Source organism: Arachis ipaensis, chromosome B10 (genome assembly GCF_059453495.1).
Source record: "Arachis ipaensis isolate K30076 ecotype BB chromosome B10, ASM5945349v1, whole genome shotgun sequence".
NCBI lineage: Eukaryota > Viridiplantae > Streptophyta > Magnoliopsida > Fabales > Fabaceae > Arachis > Arachis ipaensis.
The window spans coordinates 76,187,049-76,209,917 of NC_142435.1; the positions used below are offsets into that span (position 1 = coordinate 76,187,049).

At 38.2% G+C, this 22,869-nt stretch overlaps 1 protein-coding gene across 1 annotated transcript; it reads right to left on the reverse strand.

Annotated features, from left to right (window-relative positions):
- Positions 1-497: 497 nt before the first annotated feature.
- On the reverse strand, positions 498-1,301 carry LOC107620733 (uncharacterized). The gene has a single exon (XM_016322859.1). It carries the CDS (start codon positions 1,299-1,301, stop codon positions 498-500), a length of 804 nt encoding a protein of 267 aa, XP_016178345.1.
- Between the last annotated feature and the right edge of the window lie 21,568 nt (positions 1,302-22,869).

Genomic DNA, 22,869 nt, shown 5'->3' on the forward strand with positions numbered 1-22,869 from the left:
GGTGATACACTCGGACGAATAAACTTCTTCCCCAGCAATTCATTCAACTGCTTCTTTAACTCTGCTAGTTCCAACGGTGACATCCGATACGGTGCTATAGAAATTGGTCTGGCTCCAGGAACCAGATCAATACTAAACTCTATCCCTCTCTGAGGTGGAAACTCAGGTATATCATCCGGAAAAACATCAGGAAACTCCTTCACCACTCGAATTTGCTCCAAGTCTTGTTCATTAGTTTCTGAGCTAGCCGATAGTAGAACGTAACCCTCTAACCCACTATTACTAGAAATAACTCTTAGAGAATTCAAATAGAAAGTACAAGACTCAACTGGTTCAGTGTGCATTTTAGATGATGGAAATGTAGCAATTCATTTAAAACAATCAAGGAAAACATGATGCTTGGACAACCAATCTATACCTAAGATAATATCTAAACCACACAAAGGCAAACAAACCAGGTCATGTATAAAAGTTCTAGCCTCAATAACAAAAGGCACCTATTGACATACTTGACTAGTCAAGGCATTTTGAGATGTGGGTGTACGAACAATTAGATTATAATCTAACATGGTGAAATCTAATCCCAACTCATGCGCAACAGTCTCAGAAATAAATGAATGTGATGCACCAGAGTCATACAGTACGGTTAAGAGTCGAGATTTGACATAACACTGACCTTGAATTAGGGAGTCTGATTTCATTGCGTCATCAGCAGTCATAGCAAACACACGTTCTTGCTGTCGCGGCCTATCTATTCCTTGTACTGGCTTCTTCGGACAGTCCTTAGCCATATGTCCAGGCTGACCACAAGAAAAACAGATAACGCCTGTAAGCTGACAAGGTCTACCTCCATGCTCCTTTTTGCACTGCCTACATACTGGTCGCATCTGCGCCTGCTGAGGTCGCTTACCCATATCCTGTCTCATTCTTCCTCCATTCCCTCTTGTAGGACGTGCATGAACATTTCTATTCTGATTGTACCTTCGTGAAGGCATTGCTCCCTGCTTAAAATTCCTTCCCTGAGGAGCTGTATACCGATTATAATTCTGAAAAAAAGATCCTGGGCGATTCATCCGAGCTGCAACTATCTTCTTAGCACAGTCCTCTACTAACTGACTCTTATTAACCAACTCCGCAAAATTTCGTATTTCCAATAGAACCACTGAGTTCAACAAATCTTCACGGAGTCCCCCTTCAAATTTCAAACATTTCCACTCTTCAAAATCTGCTGGATTCCCTTGACAAACCTTGGAAAAACGACATAAATCTTCAAACTTCCTTGTATTCTCAGCAACAGACATACTTCCCTATTTCAACTGCATCAAATCCATCTCCTTTGCCTCACGAGTAGCTTTAGGAAAGTACTTCTTATAGAACTCTTCTTTGAAAACATCCCACAAAATATTACCCTCATCTTGCTGCAGTAAACGTTGAATGCCCTGCCACCAGTGCTGAGCATCCCCTTCCAACATATAAGTAGCAAATTCTACATACTATTCTTCTGGGACATGCTGTGCCCTCAAGGACCTTTCTATGCCTCGGAACCAATTATCAGCTTCAATTGCTACAATCGTACCCTTGAACTTCAGTGGATTAACTTTCAAGAAAGCAGCTAATGTCATAGGCCTATCATGATTCATGTTATCTCCATCACCGTTCCCACCATTCTCACCATTACGGTCATTGTTACGCTCTCCATTACGTTCCCTCAGACGGTTAACTGCTCGGGTAGTAGCAGTCGCCGTTTCACGCATAGCCTCAGCCATAGCGTGAATCGCAGCAAACAGATTATCATCGTTTCGTGGCGGATTGTTAACAGTAGACCCTTCCCGATCACTACGTCTCCGTGGAGGCATCCTGATTCTGTTCATACCAAACAATCAATACCAAGGTGATCAGTCTTAATACCTCAAGTTGTGCATGAACATTATCAGAATGAAAGCACAAAGACATTCATGCGACACATATCACATGGATACCCTATAAGCACGAGACACACCACAGAGCATGCAATAAAGCATGATTCAGTCCATTCCCCAGGCTCTAACAGGAAGAACCGCTCTGATACCAAATTGTAACAACCCAACTTCTAGCATGTCTAGATCATACTAGAAATCGAATGTTACCAACTTGTTTTTCCTTTTTGTATTATTAATTAATAAATATAAGCCTGTACGTTGTTAAAACCCCGCGAATTTTACAAGTAAATTTTTTTTAACAAGAATAATTTAAAGTCGCATACCTTCCATATATCAAGGGATAATTAAACGTTCACATACATAAGACAAAAGATAACAGAATATGGAACAACACACTATAATGTACATCATGTTACAGAAGTGGCTTAGTTATATAAGCATAGAGCTATGGTACATCACCCCTAAGTCAGTGACTCATATAGTATATACATATACGTACATAGGACGCCCTAGGGCCTGGCCTGACCAAAAGCCCCTAAGCTGGCACCCAGGCTAGCCTAACTCTATGATATGCCTATTCCCTCTAATCATGCTAACAAAAGTGAGGGAGACACTCTAATGTACTGAAGTTAGACTAGGCGTCTCAAAAAGTCTCCTCAATCCTGGTCCAGAGTACCTCACGGAAAATCACCGGGCGAATGGTGATGCTTGTCTGCTGGCGCCTCGCCTGGCTCATCGTCATCGCTGTCAGAGGAGATAACTATGAAGTTAGGATCTTCCTCCAGATCTTCTTCTTCCTCATCCTCTTCTTCTGCCCGGAGTGATAGCAGAGGAAGGATAGCTACCAAACAAAATACAGTCTGGAGAAGGAGGTGGCGCCTCCATGATCTAATCATACTCATGTCCCTGTTGCTCATCAAAGACAGGAGGCTCGATCGGCTCAGGTAAAGGATCAAGCTCGGGTGGCAACACAGGAACACCCCACTCATCAAGGACAAAAGGTGCAGGAGGTGCCTCATGGATATGCTGGGCAGTTATAGGCTCATCAGGTAGAGGAGGTTCAGGTGGAGGAGGATAGTCAGGTGGAGGTGGCATCTGCTCCTCAGGATGAGGTATCCCAGGTCCGCCAGGGTGTAACCAAGATAAAAGAAAGTCATAGGGTGCATCAGGATTAAAGTATGCTGTCCTAATAGGGTACTGGAAAGGTCTACCACGAACTACATAATTACGGATACGAGGTACGGCACAGTAGATGTAATACTCGCCACGCACTGGGTCCTCGTGGATGTACGGTGGATCAATCTCGTAGAATAGGACTCCCGTGTCCATCTGTAGAGGTGTAAGGGGTAAGAACTGGGGAGTTCTTAGTAAGGTCGGGGTTTATAGTTAAGTTCATTTATAATATCCGTGGTGATAGAAGTATAAATAAATATAGAGTAATATGTACATAACAGCAACATAAACTAACACATGAACAAGAGAGAAAATAGGAAATAAATGCACATTCACACATTAATATGCAATCACACAGTTATGCTCAAACAAACAAGGAATAGAACAAGAACACAAGAAGATAAGCAATAAATAATGCACAAACAAGTATGATGCATGTCTGTCCCTACTGCAGGTAATGAGCTCATTTGTCGGTTTCGACCCGCACCCGATGCAATCCGACCCTCCAGGTCAGATAATGCCTTCCCAGAACTTAATCCCAGATTAAGTACCTCATACCCTCTACCAAATACTCTCGACTTGCAGGGCTGGTATTTGCTCAAATCTCAATATACCGCAGGTATGCGAGTCAGGCCTCTACCAAGCATTCAGCTTGCAGGGCTGGTACTACTCTACCGCAGCCTGTCTTGGAAGCAACATTACAATACGGGCGTCCCCGCACAACATTCACAAGCATTGCCCGAAGGCTCATAATTCACATATAACCATACTCTCCATCACTTAGCAATCATCATAAATCAAGCATTAGAACATCACAGAAAGCTCATTTTACAATTCTCTGTTTACTCTGTAAGGTCAGGTACACAGCTATATCACTTTTAACTCCTTTTCTCTTTAACTTAAACACAGGTTTCAAAATCTTGTTTCTTTACATCATATACCTCTATATCTTCTCTTATACATTTTCTTAGGTGTTTAGTAAAGGAAATTAGAGAATTTTGGACTCAAATCTGCCTTCCTGAGGCTTTCAGGGAAAACTGTCTTTTTATCAATATTTTATTATTATTATTAATAAAATAATATTATTATTAAAATAATATTATTAATAAAATAATATATTAATATTTTATTATTAAAATAATAATATTTTATTTAACTTTCAAAAATTGCATTTTGACCCCAGACTCCTTGGAAATTGCACTTTGACCCCTATAACTTTTAATATTTGCACTTTAGCCCCTCAACTTTTGATTAATTAATTTTCAACCCCAAACTTTTTAGTAATTGCATTTTGACCCCAAAACTCCTTGAATACACGTTTTCATGTTCTTCCAAAAACCAAAAGCATTTTTTTTTCAAAAGTTCATCAGATTTCTGCTTGATTTTCAGCTAGTTTTTCAATCATTTTGGAAACCGATTTGAACCCGATTTTTATCAAACCAAGGAGAAACTTTTCAGCCCTCAAATACACATCAAATAAGCATCAAAAATCATGATTTTCATGGCTGGAATGTCACGTTTTCCAGCAGCACCAACAGCCACTTCAAAACCATCATAAACATGATTTTCAAGCATTAAACAACAAGTTTCCATGATCAAACCATCACACAAACACCCAAAATCAAATCTCAAGCAACAAGATATGGTTTAACACTTCAAGAACACAGCCAATCATTGATTAATTTACCAAACCTTACCTCCTTTGCTGCTGTCCAAGATTGCACTAAAAACAAGCTTCCAGAAGCACTTTTACGCCTATTTTAACATCAAAAACAACTTTAGAATCTTATGAACCATGAAGGCTGAAGCTTCATGATGATGAAAAGAAGGTTTTCCTCTCCTTAAGGTAGCTATAAATCACGTTTTCTTGGAGCTTTTGGTGATTGAATAAGAGATCCTAAGAGAAAACATGAAGAAAACATCATTAACTTAAGGAACCACCATGGCCGAATTTTCAAAGAGGAGGAGCAGCCTTCATACCTTGATTTACTCCATGAAAAGTGACATAGAAATGAAGAGGAGGAAGAGGTGAACACTTTGGTAAGATTAGATTTTTGATAGGGGTTTCGGTTTGAGAAAGAACGGAGAAAGTAGCTCAGGTGTTCATGGAAGCTTCATGGTTTTCTTTCATGGTGTTCTAAGCTTTTCCAAGAACAAAAATGATAGCCAAGCTGTCCTAGGGAGACCGTGGCTTTTGGATGATGATTATCCAAAAGTTACTTGTCAAAATATCTCAGAAAAGGATAATTACTAAAGCTAGATGTATTAGAACTTAAGTAATTACACTACTAATGGATAAACATTAAGTTACTTAGTGTAAATGAAACTAGTAACTGGATAATCATAAGAATAAAAGATATATGATGAAGCATTAGCAGTGCTAAGTTCATCTAAGAATGCCGGTATTATCCGTTACCGGTAGATTTCAAGCTCAGTTATTATATTACTAAACATAGATCAACATTAATCACAGTAGAGAAGATAATAATATAATATTCTGAATAAAATAATAATATATGAATATTATATTAATATAATTTTTCTCTCGAAATTCGTGACCGGCTCGTCACATAGAGACTAACCACGGAAATCAGAATTTTGAAATTCAGGCCCGAAGTGGCTCAAAAACACAATTCTTCGCGACGTTCCTACTTAGATTAGGAGAGGTGTCCTGTGCAATCAAGCTGCTGACTCAGCAGCTTGATGACGCAGCACTTGTGCAGTGGAGGTGCTTATATGCATAGAAATTCCTAAAAACTCTGTAAAAATTCTGTTTGATCCCGAAAAAGCGCCGTTTCTTCGGGGCTAGGCCATTATACCTAGACCATTTTGTTCTTATGTATTTTCAACGGTGGAGTTTCTACACACCATAGATTAAGGTGTGGAGCTCTGCTGTTCTTCATGAATTAATGCAAAGTACTATTGTTTTTCTATTCAACTCAAGTCTATTTCTTCTCCAAGATATTCATTCGCACCCAAGAACATGATGAATGTGATGATTATGTGACACTCATCACCATTCTCACCTATGAATGCGTGCCTGACAACCACTTCCGTTCTACATCCAAACAAGCTTGAATGTGTATCTCTTGGGTTTCTGATCTAAGATTAGAACCTTCGTGGTATAGGCTAGAATTATTGGCGGCCATTCCTGAGATCTGAAACGTTTAAACCTTGTTTGTGGTATTCTGAGTAGGATCTGGGAAGGGATGACTGTGACGAGCTTCGAACTCGCGAGTGTTGGGCGTGTGACAGACAGATGATTAGCCGTGCGGTGACAGCATGCGTAGAACATTTTCACTGAGAGGACGGGAAATAGCCATTGACAACGGTGATGCCCAACATAAAGCTTGTCATGAAAAGGAGTATGAATGATTGGAAGAAGGCAATAGGAAAGAAGAGGTTCAGGAGGAACAAAGCATCTTCATACGCTTATCCGAAATTCCTACCAATGAATTACATAAGTATCTCTATCTCTATCTTTATTTTATGTTTTATTTATCAATCCTCTATAACCATTTGAATCTACCTGACTGAGATTTACAAGATGACCATAGCTTGCTTCAAGCCGACAGTCTCCATGGGATCAACCCTTACTCATGTAAGGTATTACTTGGACGACCCAGTGCTCTTGCTGGTTAGTTGTGCAGAATTGTGACAAAGTGTGATTCACGTTTGAGAGCTCAAAGTCTTTGGCGCCATTGTTGATGATCACAATTTCGTGCACCAAGCCTCAGTAACATAAATTGAAGAAAGCAATCATAAATATGAAATACCTCAAGTTGCATTAATAAGAAAATCAAATCTAACATTAGAATTCATAAACTAAATTGGGAGAATAAATAAACCAACAAGAGAAATAGATAAACTAAAAGACTAGAACAATTAAGAGTAGAAGAGAATTAAATTAAAGGAACATTGAACCTGGAATTGAGAAAAAATAAACCTAAAACTAAGAGAAATCCGAAAACCTAGAGAGAGGAGAGAGGCTGACAAACCCCATTTGTAGGGTTTATCTTGTATTGATTTTGGGGATTTTATCAACTTTTACCCACATTTATTCAAGAAATAGCATGGTTTTGTATATTCTCCTTTAATTGTGCTTGAATGTGAAAACATGCTTTTTAGGACTCAAAATAGCTAAATTTAATTCACCTTGATTCTATTAGATGCCTTGATATGTTTGTTAAGTGATTTAAGGTTTAGGAGGCAAAGATTGGATCAAGGGAATGAAGAAAGAAAGCATGAAAAGTTGGAGAACTCATGAAGAAATGAAAGAACCGGAAAGCTGTCAAGCCGACCTCTTTGCACTTAAACGACCATAACTTGAGCTACAGAGGTCCAAATGATGCGGTTCCAGTTGCGTTGGAAAGCTAACATCCGGGGCTTCGAAACGATATAAGATTTGCCATAGTTTCATTGCGCATAGGGGCGCGCACGCGCACGGTACGCGGACGCGCCGATGGTGGCACATGACCCACTTAATGCAACTCGTGGCCAGTGATTTTAGAAGCCTTGTGGGCCCAATCCAACTCATTTCTGATGCTATTTAAGCCAAGGATTGAAGGGGGAATGAAGAGACTTTTCATACTTTTCATACTTTAGAAGTTAGTTATCAATTAGTTTAGTTTAGCTTTGTAGTTAGTTTCTAGAGAGAGAAGCTCTCTCTTCTCTCTAGGATTAGGATTAGATTAGTTCTTAGATCTAGATCTATTTCTTCTTATTCTCTCTTCTAATTTTCGTTCCTCTCCTCTATTGCACTTGTAGGATTCTTCTTCTAATGTAATTCCTTTGTTTGTAGTTTGTGAATTCTCTTTTGTAGATCTACATTTCTCCTTCAATGCAATTGGTAAGTTCTTTGTTGTTTCATGATTGATTTAGTTTTCTATTGTGGACCTCTTGCCTTTGTAGTTAGATCTATCTTTAATTCTTGCAAATTTATGTGTCCACTTGTATTGCACTCTATTTTTTTGATGAAATGTCTCTTATAGCTATTAGTTAGATTTTGTTCCTCTTGGCCTAGGTAGAGTAATTAGTGACACTTGAGTTATCTAATTCCTTTGTTGATTGATAATTGGAGAGATTGCTAATTGGTTTGGAGTGCACTAAAGCTAGTCTTTTCTTGGGAGTTGGCTAGGACTTGTGGCTCAAGTCAATTCATCCGCTTGACTTTCCTTTCTTTAGTAAGGGTTAACTAAGTGGTAGCAATGAACAATTCTCATCACAATTGAGAAGGATAACTAGGCTAGGACTTCTAGTTCTCATATCTTGCCAAGAGCTTTGTTAGTTGTTAGTTTATTTTCTTTGCCATTTATATTTCTTGTCCAAAAGCTTAAAAACCCCAAATATAATTCACAACCAATAACAAGACACTTCATTACAATTCCTAGGGAGAACGACCCGAGGTCCAATACTTCGGTTATAAATTTTAGGGGTTTGTACTAGTGACAAACAACTTTTTGTATGAAAGGATTATTGCTTGGTTTAGAAACTATACTTTGCAACGAGAATTCATTTGTGAAATTCTATACCATCAAAAATCCATTCATCAAAATGGCGCCGTTGCCGGGGAATTGCAATGGTGTTATGTTATTGGTTATTGTATATATGTGAATATTGTGAATATGTTTGCCTTTTGCTTCTTTGTTAGTTCTTACTAGTTTTTAGGATTTAATTTTCTTGCTTCTTATTTGATTTTATTTTTATTTTCTCTTGCTATCATGAATTCTCACTTTGGCTATGAGTGTGATTACAACTATGTTGTAGGTAATGGGGGCTACAATGAAGATGTGTATCAAGAATGGGATAACCAAAGGTGGGAAGAGCCACATGCACATGATCAATCTTCATGGCAACAACCTCCACCAATACACTATGAAGAAGAGCCATTCTTTGGTGCATATCAATCTAATGGCTATGGTGAACTCCCTTGTGACTTTCAAGAACCACCACCATATGTCTATGAGCCATACCCTCAACATAACCCTCAACCATACTCAAAAGCCACTTTTCACCAACCACCTTCATATGACCCTCATCCATATCTACCATTACAACAACCGTATGAGCCATATGAACCACATATAGAGCCACCACCATCTCAACATCACCATTTCCAAGAGCCACCCCCTCCATGTTATTACCAAGATGAACCACCTCAATTGTATGAAAATTTTCAACCACAAATGTATGAAAATTTTCAACCACAAGATGAATACCACTTTCCACCACAACCTCCCAGGGAAGAATATTCATGTCCATCAATCCAAGAGCCATATGATCCTAATCATATTATCCAAGAGGAACAAGAGTCAAGGGATCATCTCAAGGAAACATTGGATCAACTTCAAGCAACCATGGAGCGTGTTGTGCAACAAGTGGAAAGAGTGGAAATTATTGAACCACCACAACTCTACCAAGAAGAACCACCTCCCTACTATGAACCCTTCCCCCAAATTGATGAACCCTTCCATCCACCCCAACCTCCAATGGATGACATCCTTGATGTTCTTGTTCAAGGACAAGAGGAGATGACAAGGGATGTGCAACAATTCATGACCGCCTTGGATGAGGTGGTAAACCGGTTAGCATCCCAATGCTTGAACTCTCAAGGAACTCCCATGGCTACATGTGGGGAATCAAATGAAGAGCATAACATAAAAGAGAGATTGGTGGAGAATGAGGGAAGTTTCTTTGTATTGGAACAATTGGAGGAAGCTATGATTATTGAAGAAAGGGAAGAATTGGTTGAAGACTTAGGAGATGCGGAGCCTCCATGGGAATCTAGAATTGAAGAAAACCCCTCCAAGATGATTGAAATTGATGCTAGGAAGGAAAGTGCACACCTTCCAAGACATATTCCATATGAAGATTTGGATGGGATAGAGCAAGAAGTGAGTTCCCTTGGTGATGAAGATCAAGCATCAAACCTTAGTGGTGAAGAATCCTTTGAGCATGAAGAACCTTCTCCCAACAAGATGGAAAGCAATGTGGAGGTAAATTTTTCTTACCCTCCCATTTATGACTTGAGTAGGAGAAAAGGTTTATATAAAATTGTTGAACAAAGGATTATAATTGAGAAGTCTTGTGAAGAGGTGGAAATCCTTAGAAAAAGGAGGATGGGAATTGAATACGCTTTATCAAAACTCTTGGAGTTGTCTTTGCCTAGGTTGCCATCTACTCCTTCATTTGAGTGGGTGAAATTTATTTCTATTAGCTTTATTATCCCACTTGAATATGGTTTACTTGAAACGGATGGCCAACTTAGGGAGCTTTGTGGGATGAAGCGTAAACGAAAAAGGTTTTGTGGTTGGCGTTGCAAATCAAGGCTCATTATGGTTGATGCATCAAACATGAGATATAAATATTGGAGTAGTGCTCAAATAGATGGGTCTAGGAGGATTGTTGGCCACTATATAGAGAATTCACCTTACTCACCACCCGGTTGGACTAATAATGATGATCAACTTCAAGACGGGTGTGAAAACAAAGTGTGGGATCCCGAATTACAAGAAGAGGATCAACTTTGGGAGCCCCAAGCTTGTGAAGAACTCCATCAAGACTTGGCTCAATCCATGAAGAATCGTGGGGCACAATGGAGAACCAAGCATTGGTGGGAGTTCCAAGATGAATACAAGCACAAGCCACCTTGATGAGGAGCTCCCCATAAGTCCAACTTAAGGACAATAAACAAAAGTGCTAGGTGGGAGACAACCCACCATGGTAAAATCCTTTCATTTTCTCTTTTGTATATATTGGTAGAATTAGCTTAATTTCATGTTTTGTTTAGTTAGTTGAGTATGTTTGGTAGTTTAAGCATGCTAAATAAGGTTTTATGGTGTTTTGGTAGCTGTTTGGAGGTTTGGAATGCTTGGATTGGTGCAAAAACATAGAAAAAAATTTTTGAAAAACAGAGCACCATCCACACGTACGCGTACATGGCGCGTACGCGCACTTACAGCATTTTCGACCATCCACGCGCGCGCCATGCGTGCGTACGCGCGGATTGAGAAGTTCTAACCTCCATACATTTTCCAGAGAGTTGTGCCTGCGCCGCGCCAACGTTGTGCCTCTGGCACAAACCCCACTTGCGCACACGCACACACGACGCGTACGCGCCACTGTCGAAATAAGCCAACGACGCGCGCGCGCCATGTGTGCGTACGCGCGGATTCCCTTCCTTCACCACATTTCTTTTCTTCTCCTCTTTCTATTTCTTTCCTTCTCCTTTCTCCTACCCCTCATCCAACACTTCCAAACACCATTGACAACCATTTATTTTTGTTAACAAATTAGTTAGTTAGTTAGTTGATTAGTTAGTTTTAGTTTAGTTTTCATTTTATTTTCTCTCTTTTCATCATAAGTGTTGGAGTATTGACTTTGTTTACTATACATTGCTATATCCCTTGTTGCCTAAATGCTATTTTAGCATGAATAATTTTAGATAATCTTTGTTGGATTCTATGATTGAGGTTATATTTTGTTACTTGGTTTTGAGTTCTTCATGCTTACCTTTTGAAAAATACCAAGTGATGAGAATTGTCTTCGAGCTTATAACTCTTTTGAATTGCATGTTGTAGCTAGCCACCATGTGATTTGAACCGTATTCTTTGATTAGGCAATCTCTTGATGGATAATGTTGAGCATTTACCTTAATGCATTGTATTTCATGATTATATCCATCCATATGTTTGACTTGAATGCTTTCATGCTTCTCTAATGCTTGTCTTACCTTACAAGCTTACTTAAAGCATCTCAAGCACACTAGGATAAGTGAAGTGCATGCTTCTTTTGTGACATAGCTTTTATGCTAATGTGTATTCTAAACCGTGCAATTTAGAATTTACACACCTAATATTTCTTAATGTCACACTAATTCACTCACCTCATTCTAGTGATTTACCTCATTCCAACAATGTATGCTTCCTTGCTTTTATATCTTCTCATCTTATGGTGTTATATTTTTGTTTTTCATAACGAATGCACCACAAGCAACCATGGAAGCGGAAGAAAGAACACATAGCAATCCGGAGAGTCGCCGTACCCCCTTGCTCATCTTTGAGTGCACCGAGGACGGTGCAAACTTTTAAGTGTGGGGAGGTCGTCTGACCGATCGGCAATCTTGGGTGACAAATTTCTAACTCCAACACTTTTGCATTTCATTTTAGGATTTTAGGATTTTTACTTGAATTTTCTTATTTTTGCATATGTATACACAATAAGCTTAGTCAAGATAATGAGAATTTTTCAAGATTTCTATCTATAGGGCATGTCAATTGATTTGAGTGAAAACTTTTCATAGAACTTGCTTGAATTATATATATTGTGGAACATGTTTTAAGCTAAGAACACAAGCTTGTGAGATTTGAGCCTAACGGTGTGGTTACATCTTATAACCACTTATTTTCCTTCTTGTGTGCATTAGCCTCTTTCTATGATTGTAATCTTTGATTTGTTTGATTCTTTATTTCCATTATTTTGTATATTCATGCATTTATATGATTGAGGCCATTGTTTCATTAGCTCACTTACCCAAATAGCCTTACCTCTTATCATCCATTGTTAGCAAATTTGAGCCTACGCTTAACCCACTTATTCTTTAATTTAGCACATTACTAGCCTTAAAGCGAAAAATAATAATTGTCCCTTAATTTAGATCTTTGATTAGCTTAGGCTAGTGTGTGTGAGTATCATTCAAGTGTGGGAACCTTGGGACATTGGGTGAATAAAAGAGTATTTTGTATTGTTATTGAAAATATTGGGAATTGGGTACATACTCATGTATTGATCAAATGTAAAACCTTATGCATTGATGCTCTTGTATATAGAAAGAAAAAAAAATGAGAAAGACAAAAGAAAAAGAAAAAAAAAATAATATGGAAAAGAAAAAAAAATAGAGAAAAAAAAAAGAAGAAAAAAATAATAAAAAGGGGACAAAATGCCCCAAGGTGAAGCTCAATAAGATCAATGCATATGAGTTGTGAAATGAAAAGAAAATGCATGAGTATGTGAAAAGGTGAAAAATGGGTAGCTAGATTAGAACTTAATTGTATAGGATGTCATAGGTTAGGTGGGAAGTTTAAGCTTATCAAAGATTCAAATTTCAAGCTCACTTGACCAAATATGCATCCTACCTTAACCCTAGCCCCATTACAACCAATGAAAAGACCTCATGATACTTGTATGCATGCATGAAATAAATGTTGATTGTTAGAAGAAAAACAAATCTTGGAAAGCATGAAATAGAGGAGAATTGAGTGAATCAACCCTAAACACTTGAGCGAATAGAGTGCAAACACATCCGGTGAGGGTTTGATGCTCAATTACATGTTTTCACCTATGATCATCATTCTTCATGCAAGTTTGTAAAAATATTTAATAACTCAATTCAATTGTGGATTAGACTTGCTAGTCCTTAGCCCTTGTGCATATATGTTTCTTGGGAATTGATTTATTTTGACCAAGCACTTGCATTCATTTAGATAGTTGCATATAGGAAGATTGCATTTAGTTAGTTTCCATTGAATAAATGCCATACCCTTACTTCATTCTTGGTTTAAGCATGAGGACATGCTTGGTTTAAGTGTGGGGAGGTTGACAAACCCCATTTGTAGGGTTTATCTTGTATTGATTTTGGGGATTTTATCAACTTTTACCCACATTTATTCAAGAAATAGCATGGTTTTGTATATTCTCCTTTAATTGTGCTTGAATGTGAAAACATGCTTTTTAGGACTCAAAATAGCTAAATTTAATTCACCTTGATTCTATTAGATGCCTTGATATGTTTGTTAAGTGATTTAAGGTTTAGGAGGCAAAGATTGGATCAAGGGAATGAAGAAAGAAAGCATGAAAAGTTGTAGAACTCATGAAGAAATGAAAGAACCGGAAAGTTGTCAAGCCGACCTCTTTGCACTTAAACGACCATAACTTGAGCTACAGAGGTCCAAATGATGCGGTTCCAGTTGCGTTGGAAAGCTAACATCCGGGGCTTCGAAACGATATAAGATTTGCCATAGTTTCATTGTGCATAGGGGCGCGCACGCGCACGGTACGCGGACGCGCCGATGGTGGCACATGACCCACTTAATGCAACTCGTGGCCAGCGATTTTAGAAGCCTTGTGGGCCCAATCCAACTCATTTCTGATGCTATTTAAGCCAAGGATTGAAGGGGGAATGAAGAGACTTTTCATACTTTTCATACTTTAGAAGTTAGTTATCAATTAGTTTAGTTTAGCTTTGTAGTTAGTTTCTAGAGAGAGAAGCTCTCTCTTCTCTCTAGGATTAGGATTAGATTAGTTCTTAGATCTAGATCTATTTCTTCTTATTCTCTCTTCTAATTTTCGTTCCTCTCCTCTATTGCACTTGTAGGATTCTTCTTCTAATGTAATTCCTTTGTTTGTAGTTTGTGAATTCTCTTTTGTAGATCTACATTTCTCCTTCAATGCAATTGGTAAGTTCTTTGTTGTTTCATGATTGATTTAGTTTTCTATTGTGGACCTCTTGCCTTTGTAGTTAGATCTCTCTTTAATTCTTGCAAATTTATGTGTTCACTTGTATTGCACTCTATGTTTTTGATGAAATGTCTCTTATAGCTATTAGTTAGATTTTGTTCCTCTTGGCCTAGGTAGAGTAATTAGTGACACTTGAGTTATCTAATTCCTTTGTTGATTGATAATTGGAGAGATTGCTAATTGGTTTGGAGTGCACTAAAGGTAGTCTTTCCTTGGGAGTTGGCTAGGACTTGTGGCTCAAGTCAATTCATCCGCTTGACTTTCCTTTCTTTAGTAAGGGTTAACTAAGTGGTAGCAATGAACAATTCTCATCACAATTGAGAAGGATAACTAGGCTAGGACTTCTAGTTCTCATATCTTGCCAAGAGCTTTGTTAGTTGTTAGTTTATTTTCTTTGCCATTTATATTTCTTGTCCAAAAGCTTAAAAACCCCAAATATAATTCACAACCAATAACAAGACACTTCATTACAATTCCTAGGGAGAACGACCCGAGGTCCAATACTTCGGTTATAAATTTTAGGGGTTTGTACTAGTGACAAACAACTTTTTGTATGAAAGGATTATTGCTTGGTTTAGAAACTATACTTTGCAACGAGAATTCATTTGTGAAATTCTATACCATCAAAAATCCATTCATCAGAGGCCTCTCTAGAAAACTACATCTAAAACCTAAAATTATGTGAATGAAAGTTGTGTGAATGATTCCTCCACTCTACAGCCTCTAATCTATGTTTTCTGGACCGAAAATTAGGCCAAAAGGAGCCCAGAAATTGCCCCCAGCATTTTCTAATACGTCCAGCATGCGGCTCTGCCACGCGTATGCGTCGCCCACGCGTACGCATGGATTGAACTTTCGCAAGGTCACATGTACGCGTGATCCACGTGTGCACGTCGCCTATCAGCATGGCAACTATGATAAATTATATATCATTTCGAAGCCCAGGATGTTATCTTTCCAACGCAACAAGAACCATCTCATTTGGACTTTCGTAGCTCATGTTATGGTCGATTTAGTATGAAGAGGTCAGGCTTGACAACTCAGCAATTCCTTCAATTTCTTGTATTCCTTCCACTTTTTCATGCTCCCTTTCCATCCTCTAAGCCATTCCTGCCCTGTAAATCCTGAAATCACTTAAAACACATGTCACGGCATTGAATGGTAATACATGTTTAAGGCATTGAATGGTAATACTTGAAGGGATTAAACATTGCAAATTTAAGGCCAAAGAAGCATATTTTCAATCATAGCACAAAATTAGGAAGAAAAATGTAAAACATGTGAATTATATGAGTAAGTGTGAGTTTAGTGGATAGAATCCACACAATTAAGTACAAAATATACCACGAAATAGTGGTGCATCAAATCTCTCCACACTTAAACATGAGCATGTCCTCATGCTAAGCTCAGGAGAAGTTATAAAGGAGTGAAGAGGAATGGTAAAACTTATGAAATGCAAACTATCTATATGAATGCAACTAAATACAAAAATACTTCTACCTACTTGGTTAAAAGTAAACAAATTCTCCAAGACAAACATAATTCAGATTTCACTAGTTCAAATCACACAATAAAAGACAAGTAAACTTGTAAGAAGATAGCTCATGAAAGCAGGGAACATAGAATCAAGCATTGAACCCTCACTGGTAGTGTATATGCACTCTAATCGCTCAAGTGTCTAGGGTTAATTCACTCTACTCTTCTCTAATCATGCTTTCTAAACTTTGTTCTTCATCTAACCAATCAACAAATATTTAGTATACTAATGCAAACATCATGAGGTCTTTTCAGGGTTGTAATGGGGCTAAGGTAAGGGTGAGGACATATGTATGTCCAAGTGAGCTATAATATAAATCTTTGACTAACCTAAGCTCTCACCACACACACACACACACTCTATATAACTCTAAAATCATGTCTAGCTACCCAAAATTCCCACTTTTGTATATTTCACATATTCATATACCAAATTTTCCTTAATTTCACCCCATAATTTAATAATTTTTCTAAAAAATTAGAAAGAATATTGACAAATATCAACTAGAATATATTTATTTATATAATAAAAACAAATTACTAAAAATATAATCAAATTCGATTTATATTAATATTTCATTTTTTTTTTCGAATTTGAATTCATTTGTTTTTCGCGATTCTATGTTTTCAACACTCAACTAATATTGACAACAGTATTGAAAACAAATATAATCCGATCGTGAAGAAATCGATCGATTTCTTCACGTTACAGAGGCAATTTTTAGCAAATAGTGAGTTCGTTAAACTTTCTGTGATACAAACATGAAGTTCCTTCATTGATCTTTTATTAAACTTGACATTGGGATAATTTTGTCCCCTTATTTATTTATTTATTTATATTGTAATAATATATATATATATTATTTTATTTTTTATTTTTTATTTTTTTTCTGAATCATAAAAGCAAACATAATATATCAATGCACATGGGTTTTTAATTTTTCTGGTCTCACAGGAGTAGGTACCTAAATTCCTAATATTTTGTCAAAGAAACACTGTACACTTTCATCAACCCAAGCTCCCACAGTTTCCCACACTTAATTGACACACAATCTCTATCTTAAGCTAACCAAAGATTTAATTAGGGTAATTAATTTTTTTCCGCTTTAAGGCTAGTGATGTAGTAAAATATAGAACAAAGGGGATTAAAAGGCTCAAGGTGGCAAACAAAGGTGATTGAAATGGTAGGCTATTTGGGATAAGTAAGCTAATAACAAATGATGGCCTCAATAATATGTATGCATGCGTATATACTAAACAATGGATATATAGAATTGAACAAACTATAGATTGCAATCATGGAGAAGAAAACACACAAGAATAAAATATTATGGTTAAATAATGTAACCATGTAATTAAGCTCAAATCTCACAAGTTGTGTGTTCTTAGCTATAACCTATGTTCCAAATTACAATCCTCAAACAAGTTTAATAAAAAAAATTTTAATTTAAATTAGTGAAATACTATAAAAAGGGTCTTGAAAAGAAATTTATTACTTTAACCAAGTGGTGGCAGAAGAACATGCACAAAATCAAACAAACGTACAATCAAACATGCAAATGCAACAACTAATTTAACAAGGAAAATTAAACATTGGTGTTGAGAAGGAAATAACTAACCCACGAAAGTTGGTATCGACTTCCCCACACTTAAAGATTGCACCGTCCTCGGTGCATGCTAAGATGTGCAAGTGGACGAGTTGCTACACTGATGCTTTTCTCCAAAGATTATGCAGATGGAACTTGTTTGTCGGCCCGTGTAAAAGTTTGCCGTTTCCCTTCCTGGTGGCCATCCTGAAAGAAGAGGAAAAGGAAGAAAAGTAACCCAGAAATAAAGATAAGAGAACAAATGAAGTATGGGTGGGTTAATGCAACTAATGAGGGTCTCAGCTACATGGTAGCTACAACATGTAAGTGAGAGAACAGTAGAAGCAGATGGCATATCAATAGTGCAAAAATTACAACAAAGGGGAAGAGATAGTGGGTCATGAAAGATAGTGTAAGTTCATGTCAATGCAAAAGGAATACAAATATCATAAAATATTGGCATTAATTTGAATAATATTACCCAACAGTGTAGAACAAGTCACTAAGCACTAAAATAATACTAGAAAAGATAAAACATTTGAATAAGAACATTTAACACCAATGAAAACATAATGAATTTAGAAAAGAAAATATAAACATGCACAAAGTTAAAATGGAATGAAACAAAATATGTAAATGCAATAAGGAAAATAGAATGAAAGAGAATAAGGATGAGAAGGTAAAGAAATGAAGAAGAAGAAAGCAAGAAAAGAGGGAGAAAGAAGGAGAAAAGAGAGAAGAAAGGAGAAAGGAATGAAAAAAGGGACGCGACGCACGTCCGCAGGGTACGCGTTCGCATGAAAATGGTACTAGGCATGCGACGCGTACGCGTCTAGCGCGCATACGCATCGGTGGTCTGAAAGTGAAAGGACACGCACGCATTAGAGACACGTACACATGAGAACCCGTGCGGCTCCAGCACCATGGCATCATAACTCTCTTTTCAAGCACCTGTTTACGCTGATTGCGATCCCACGCGTACGCATACGCGTGCAGCACGCATACACGTGGGTTTCCTTGTGCGCCAAGCATGCCTCCCGCATCGTTCCAGCAGAACTCTCTGCCTATTTGCGCACACATACGACGTGTGCGCGTCATAGACGCTTGCACGTCGATCCCTTATTTTTTTTATGCAGAATGCAGGTGATGATGCTGAAATTATGAATTAACACTGATAAAAATAAAATAAAATAAAACTAATAATAAAAATGAAAGATCATACCATGGTGGGTCGTCTCCCACCTAGCACTTTTAGTTAAAGTCCTTAAGTTGGACATTTGGTGAGCTCCTTGTCATGGTGGCTTGTGCTTGAACTCATCCTGAAACTTCCACCAATGCTTGGACTTCCAATAAGCTCTATTATTACCAAGTAAATTCCCCAAGCCTTGATGGAGTTCTTCACAAGCTTTGAGCTCCCAAAGTTGATCCTCTTGTATGCCGGGATCCCAAATCTTGTTTCCACACCCGTCTTCAAGTTGATCATCATGATTCCATCTGGGTGGTTCAGCCTTTGAATTCTCATTTAAGCGCCCAAATATCTTCCTAGACCCATTCACTTGAGAATTATACCAACCCTTGCAAGTAGGCCTTGAGCTTCCAACCATAACGAACCTAGGATGGTGTTGCCAACCGCTAACCATCTCTCTTTTACTCTTAAAACCGCAAATAGCTCTAAGTTGTCCATCCGTTTCAAGCAGACCATATTCAAGTGGTAAGGTACAGTTGAAGGATAATAATTTTACCCACTTGAATATTGTGTTGGATGGTAATGGCTTGGGGGGAGGTATCTCCAGTGGCGGCCTTGCCAATGTATGCTTCACTCTCTTGGGCTCCTCTTTGATGACTTCCACCTCTTGACACGCTTCTGCAACCGTAACCTCTTCCTCTTCAACCATGATATGCCTTGGAGGTTGTAGACCCTCCTCAACATCAAATTTAAACATCTTGGAAGGATGCTCTATGACTTGAGGTTCCCATGGAGGTTCCGTATCTCCTAAGTCTTCAACCACTTCCTCTTCTTCAGTAATTTCGGCTTCCTCCACTTGCTCTAGTTCAAAATCCAGCTCCTCCTTGATGACTTCCACCTCTTGACAACTTTCTTCAAGGGTCTCTCTTACCTCCACCTTTTGGGCCTCCTCTTCTTCTCTTGAAGTATGTATGCGTGAACCCGATCCATTACGTCCCTAAGACGATTCCTTCTCTCTTGTTCCGTGTCAATAGCGTACTTGGGATCCTTTTGCTCTTGGATTGATTGATATGAGTGAAAAATAAGTGCACCAGAGCTTGAGGGTTGAGTATTGGGGGTAAAGGATGGATCCATACGAGATATAAGAGCTTGGAGAGTAGAGGTGAGACCGGTGAGAGTAGAAGTAAGTGTGGTTTGAAGCTCTCTTTGTCCTTGGTGAATAGCACTAAGGGTATCATCTATGGGAGTTTGGGGTGGATAGGAGGGTTCATTTGTTGGGAGAAAAGGCTCATAATACGGAGGTGGTTCTTCTTGATAAGGGTATGGAGATGGTGTATATTGAGGTGGTGGTTCTGGGTATGGTTTATATGGTTCATATGATGGTTGGTGTGGTGGATAAGGGTTAGGGATATATGGTGTTGTTTGGTAGTAGGGGGCTTGTGAGTATGGTAGTTCAAAGCTATGTTGAGGAGGGGGTTCATAGGTATTTTGTGGTGCGTGTTGATTGTCACGAAGAGGTCCACCATAACCATTGTCTTGGTAAGTATCATATAATGGTTGTTGATAGTGCCTTGGAGGTGGTTGTTGCCAAGAGGGTTGATCAAATCCTTGTGGCTCTTTTCATCTTTGATTGTCCCATCCTTGATCCAAGCTTTCATTGTAATCTCCTCTTCCTATAACATGATTGTAACTAAACCCATAGCCAAAGGGGTGAGAATTCATAGTAGTAAGAGAAATAAAAACAAATAAAAATTAATGAAAATAAACTCCTAAAACTAGAAACACTAACAAAGAAACGAAAAAGCAAAATTATTCACAATAACCAATAATATGGCACACGTTTGCAATTCCCCGGCAACGGCGCCATTTCGATGAACGAAATTTTGCTAGTAAAGAATTCACAATAAATCCCCGTAGCTAGTATAGTTTCTAAACCAACAAAGAATCCTTTCATACAAAATTTTGGTTGTCACTTAACCAAACCCAATAAAAATAATAACCAAAGTATTTAAACCTCGGGTTGTCTCTCAAGGAATTACAGGGAAGTATGGTTTATTATTGGTTATGGAAAAGTATCTTGTTTTGGGGTTTTAAAATAAGGAACAAGGAAATAAAAAGGCAAGAAAGTAAATTAATAACTAGAAAAGTTCTTGGCAAGGTATGAGAACTGGACGTCCTATCGTAGTTATCCTTATCAATTTGTGACGAGAATTGTCCGTTAGTTGCTCCCACTTAGTTAACCTCTAACTATGAAGGAAAGTCAAGTGGACTAATCAATTTGATTCCTCAAGTCCTAGTCAACTCCTAAGGAAAGACTAGCTTTAGAGGGATCCAAATCAACCAGCAACTTTCAATTATCAATCAACAAAGGAGTTTGATAACTCAAGAGTCTCCAATTACTCTTCCAAAGCCAAGAACATAAAAATCTAACTTAAAACCCTCCCAAGCATTTTGTCAAACACATGGAAGACACCATATAAGAACATAGAAAACTAATAAGAGATAACAAAATCTAAGTGAAATACCTCAAATTGCATTAATAAGAAAATCAAATCTAACATTAGAATTCAAAAACTAAATTGGGAGAATAAATAAACTAACAAGAGAAATAGATAAACTAAAAGACTAGAACAATTACGAGTAGAAGAGAATTAAATTAAAGGAACATTGAACTTGGAATTGAGAAGAAATAAACCTAGAACTAAGAGAAATCCTAAAACCTAGAGAGAGGAGAGAGCCTCTCTCTCTCTCTAGAAAACTACATCTAAAACCTAAAATTATGTGAAAGAAAGTTGTGTGAATGATTCCTCCACTCTGCAGCCTCTAATTTGCATTTTCTGGACCGAAAATTGGGCCAAAAGGAGCCCAAAAATTGCCCCCAGTGTTTTTTGATATGTCCAACACGCGGCTCTGCCACGCGTACGCGTCGCCCACGCGTACGCGTCGCCCACGCGTACGCGTGGATTGAACTTTTGTAAGGTCATGCGTACGCATGATTCACGCATTCACGTTGCCTAACAGCATGGCAACTATGGCAAATTATATTTCATTTCGGAACCCCGAATGTTAGTTTTCCAACGCAACTGGAACCGCCTCATTTGGACCTCTGTAGCTCAAGTTATGGTCGATTTAGGACGAGGAGGTCAGGCTTGACAGCTCAGCAATTCCTTCAATTTCTTGTATTCCTTCCACTTTTGTATGCTTCCTTTCCATCCTCTAAGCCATTCTTGCCCTGTAAATCCTGAAATCACTTAACACATATATCATGGCATCGAATGGTAAAAAGAGGGGATTAAACATAGCAAATTTAAGGCCAAAGAAGCATGTTTTCAATCATAGCATAAAATTAGGAAGGAAAATGTAAAACATGCGAATTATATGAGTAAGTGTGAGTTTAGTGGATAGAATCCACTCAATTAAGTACAAAATGTACCACGAAATAGTGGTGCATCAGAAGTCCTAACCAATCCCATTCAGGATGTTGGGATTCTAATGGTGCAAGAGTTCTTTGCTAATGCATGGGTTACTAAAAACCTGACATTAGTGTGAACCCAAATCCAAGGAATTGGAGCACCATGGTCCGAGGGAGAATCTTAGATTTTAGCCCGGAAAGTGTGAGATTGGCGTTCAACTTGCCTCTAATGCAAGAAGATTCTCATCCTTACACTGGGAGAGTCAAGTTTGATCAGAGATCGGATCAAGTACTCTCAGATATCTGTATGGAAAAGGGATTCCCAAGGCAAGCCCATTCAACTAGAAGGGCTGACCTTAAGCCCATAGCTTGAGGATGGTTGGAATTCATCCAAAGATCCATCATTCCCACTAGCAATCGGTCAACAGAGCCATCATGATCCATTGCATCATGATTGGAAGTGAAGTGGAAGTACATGAGGTGATTCCTTAAGAACTGTACAAGGTAGCTGAGAAGCCTCACACCAATGCAAGGTTGGCATTC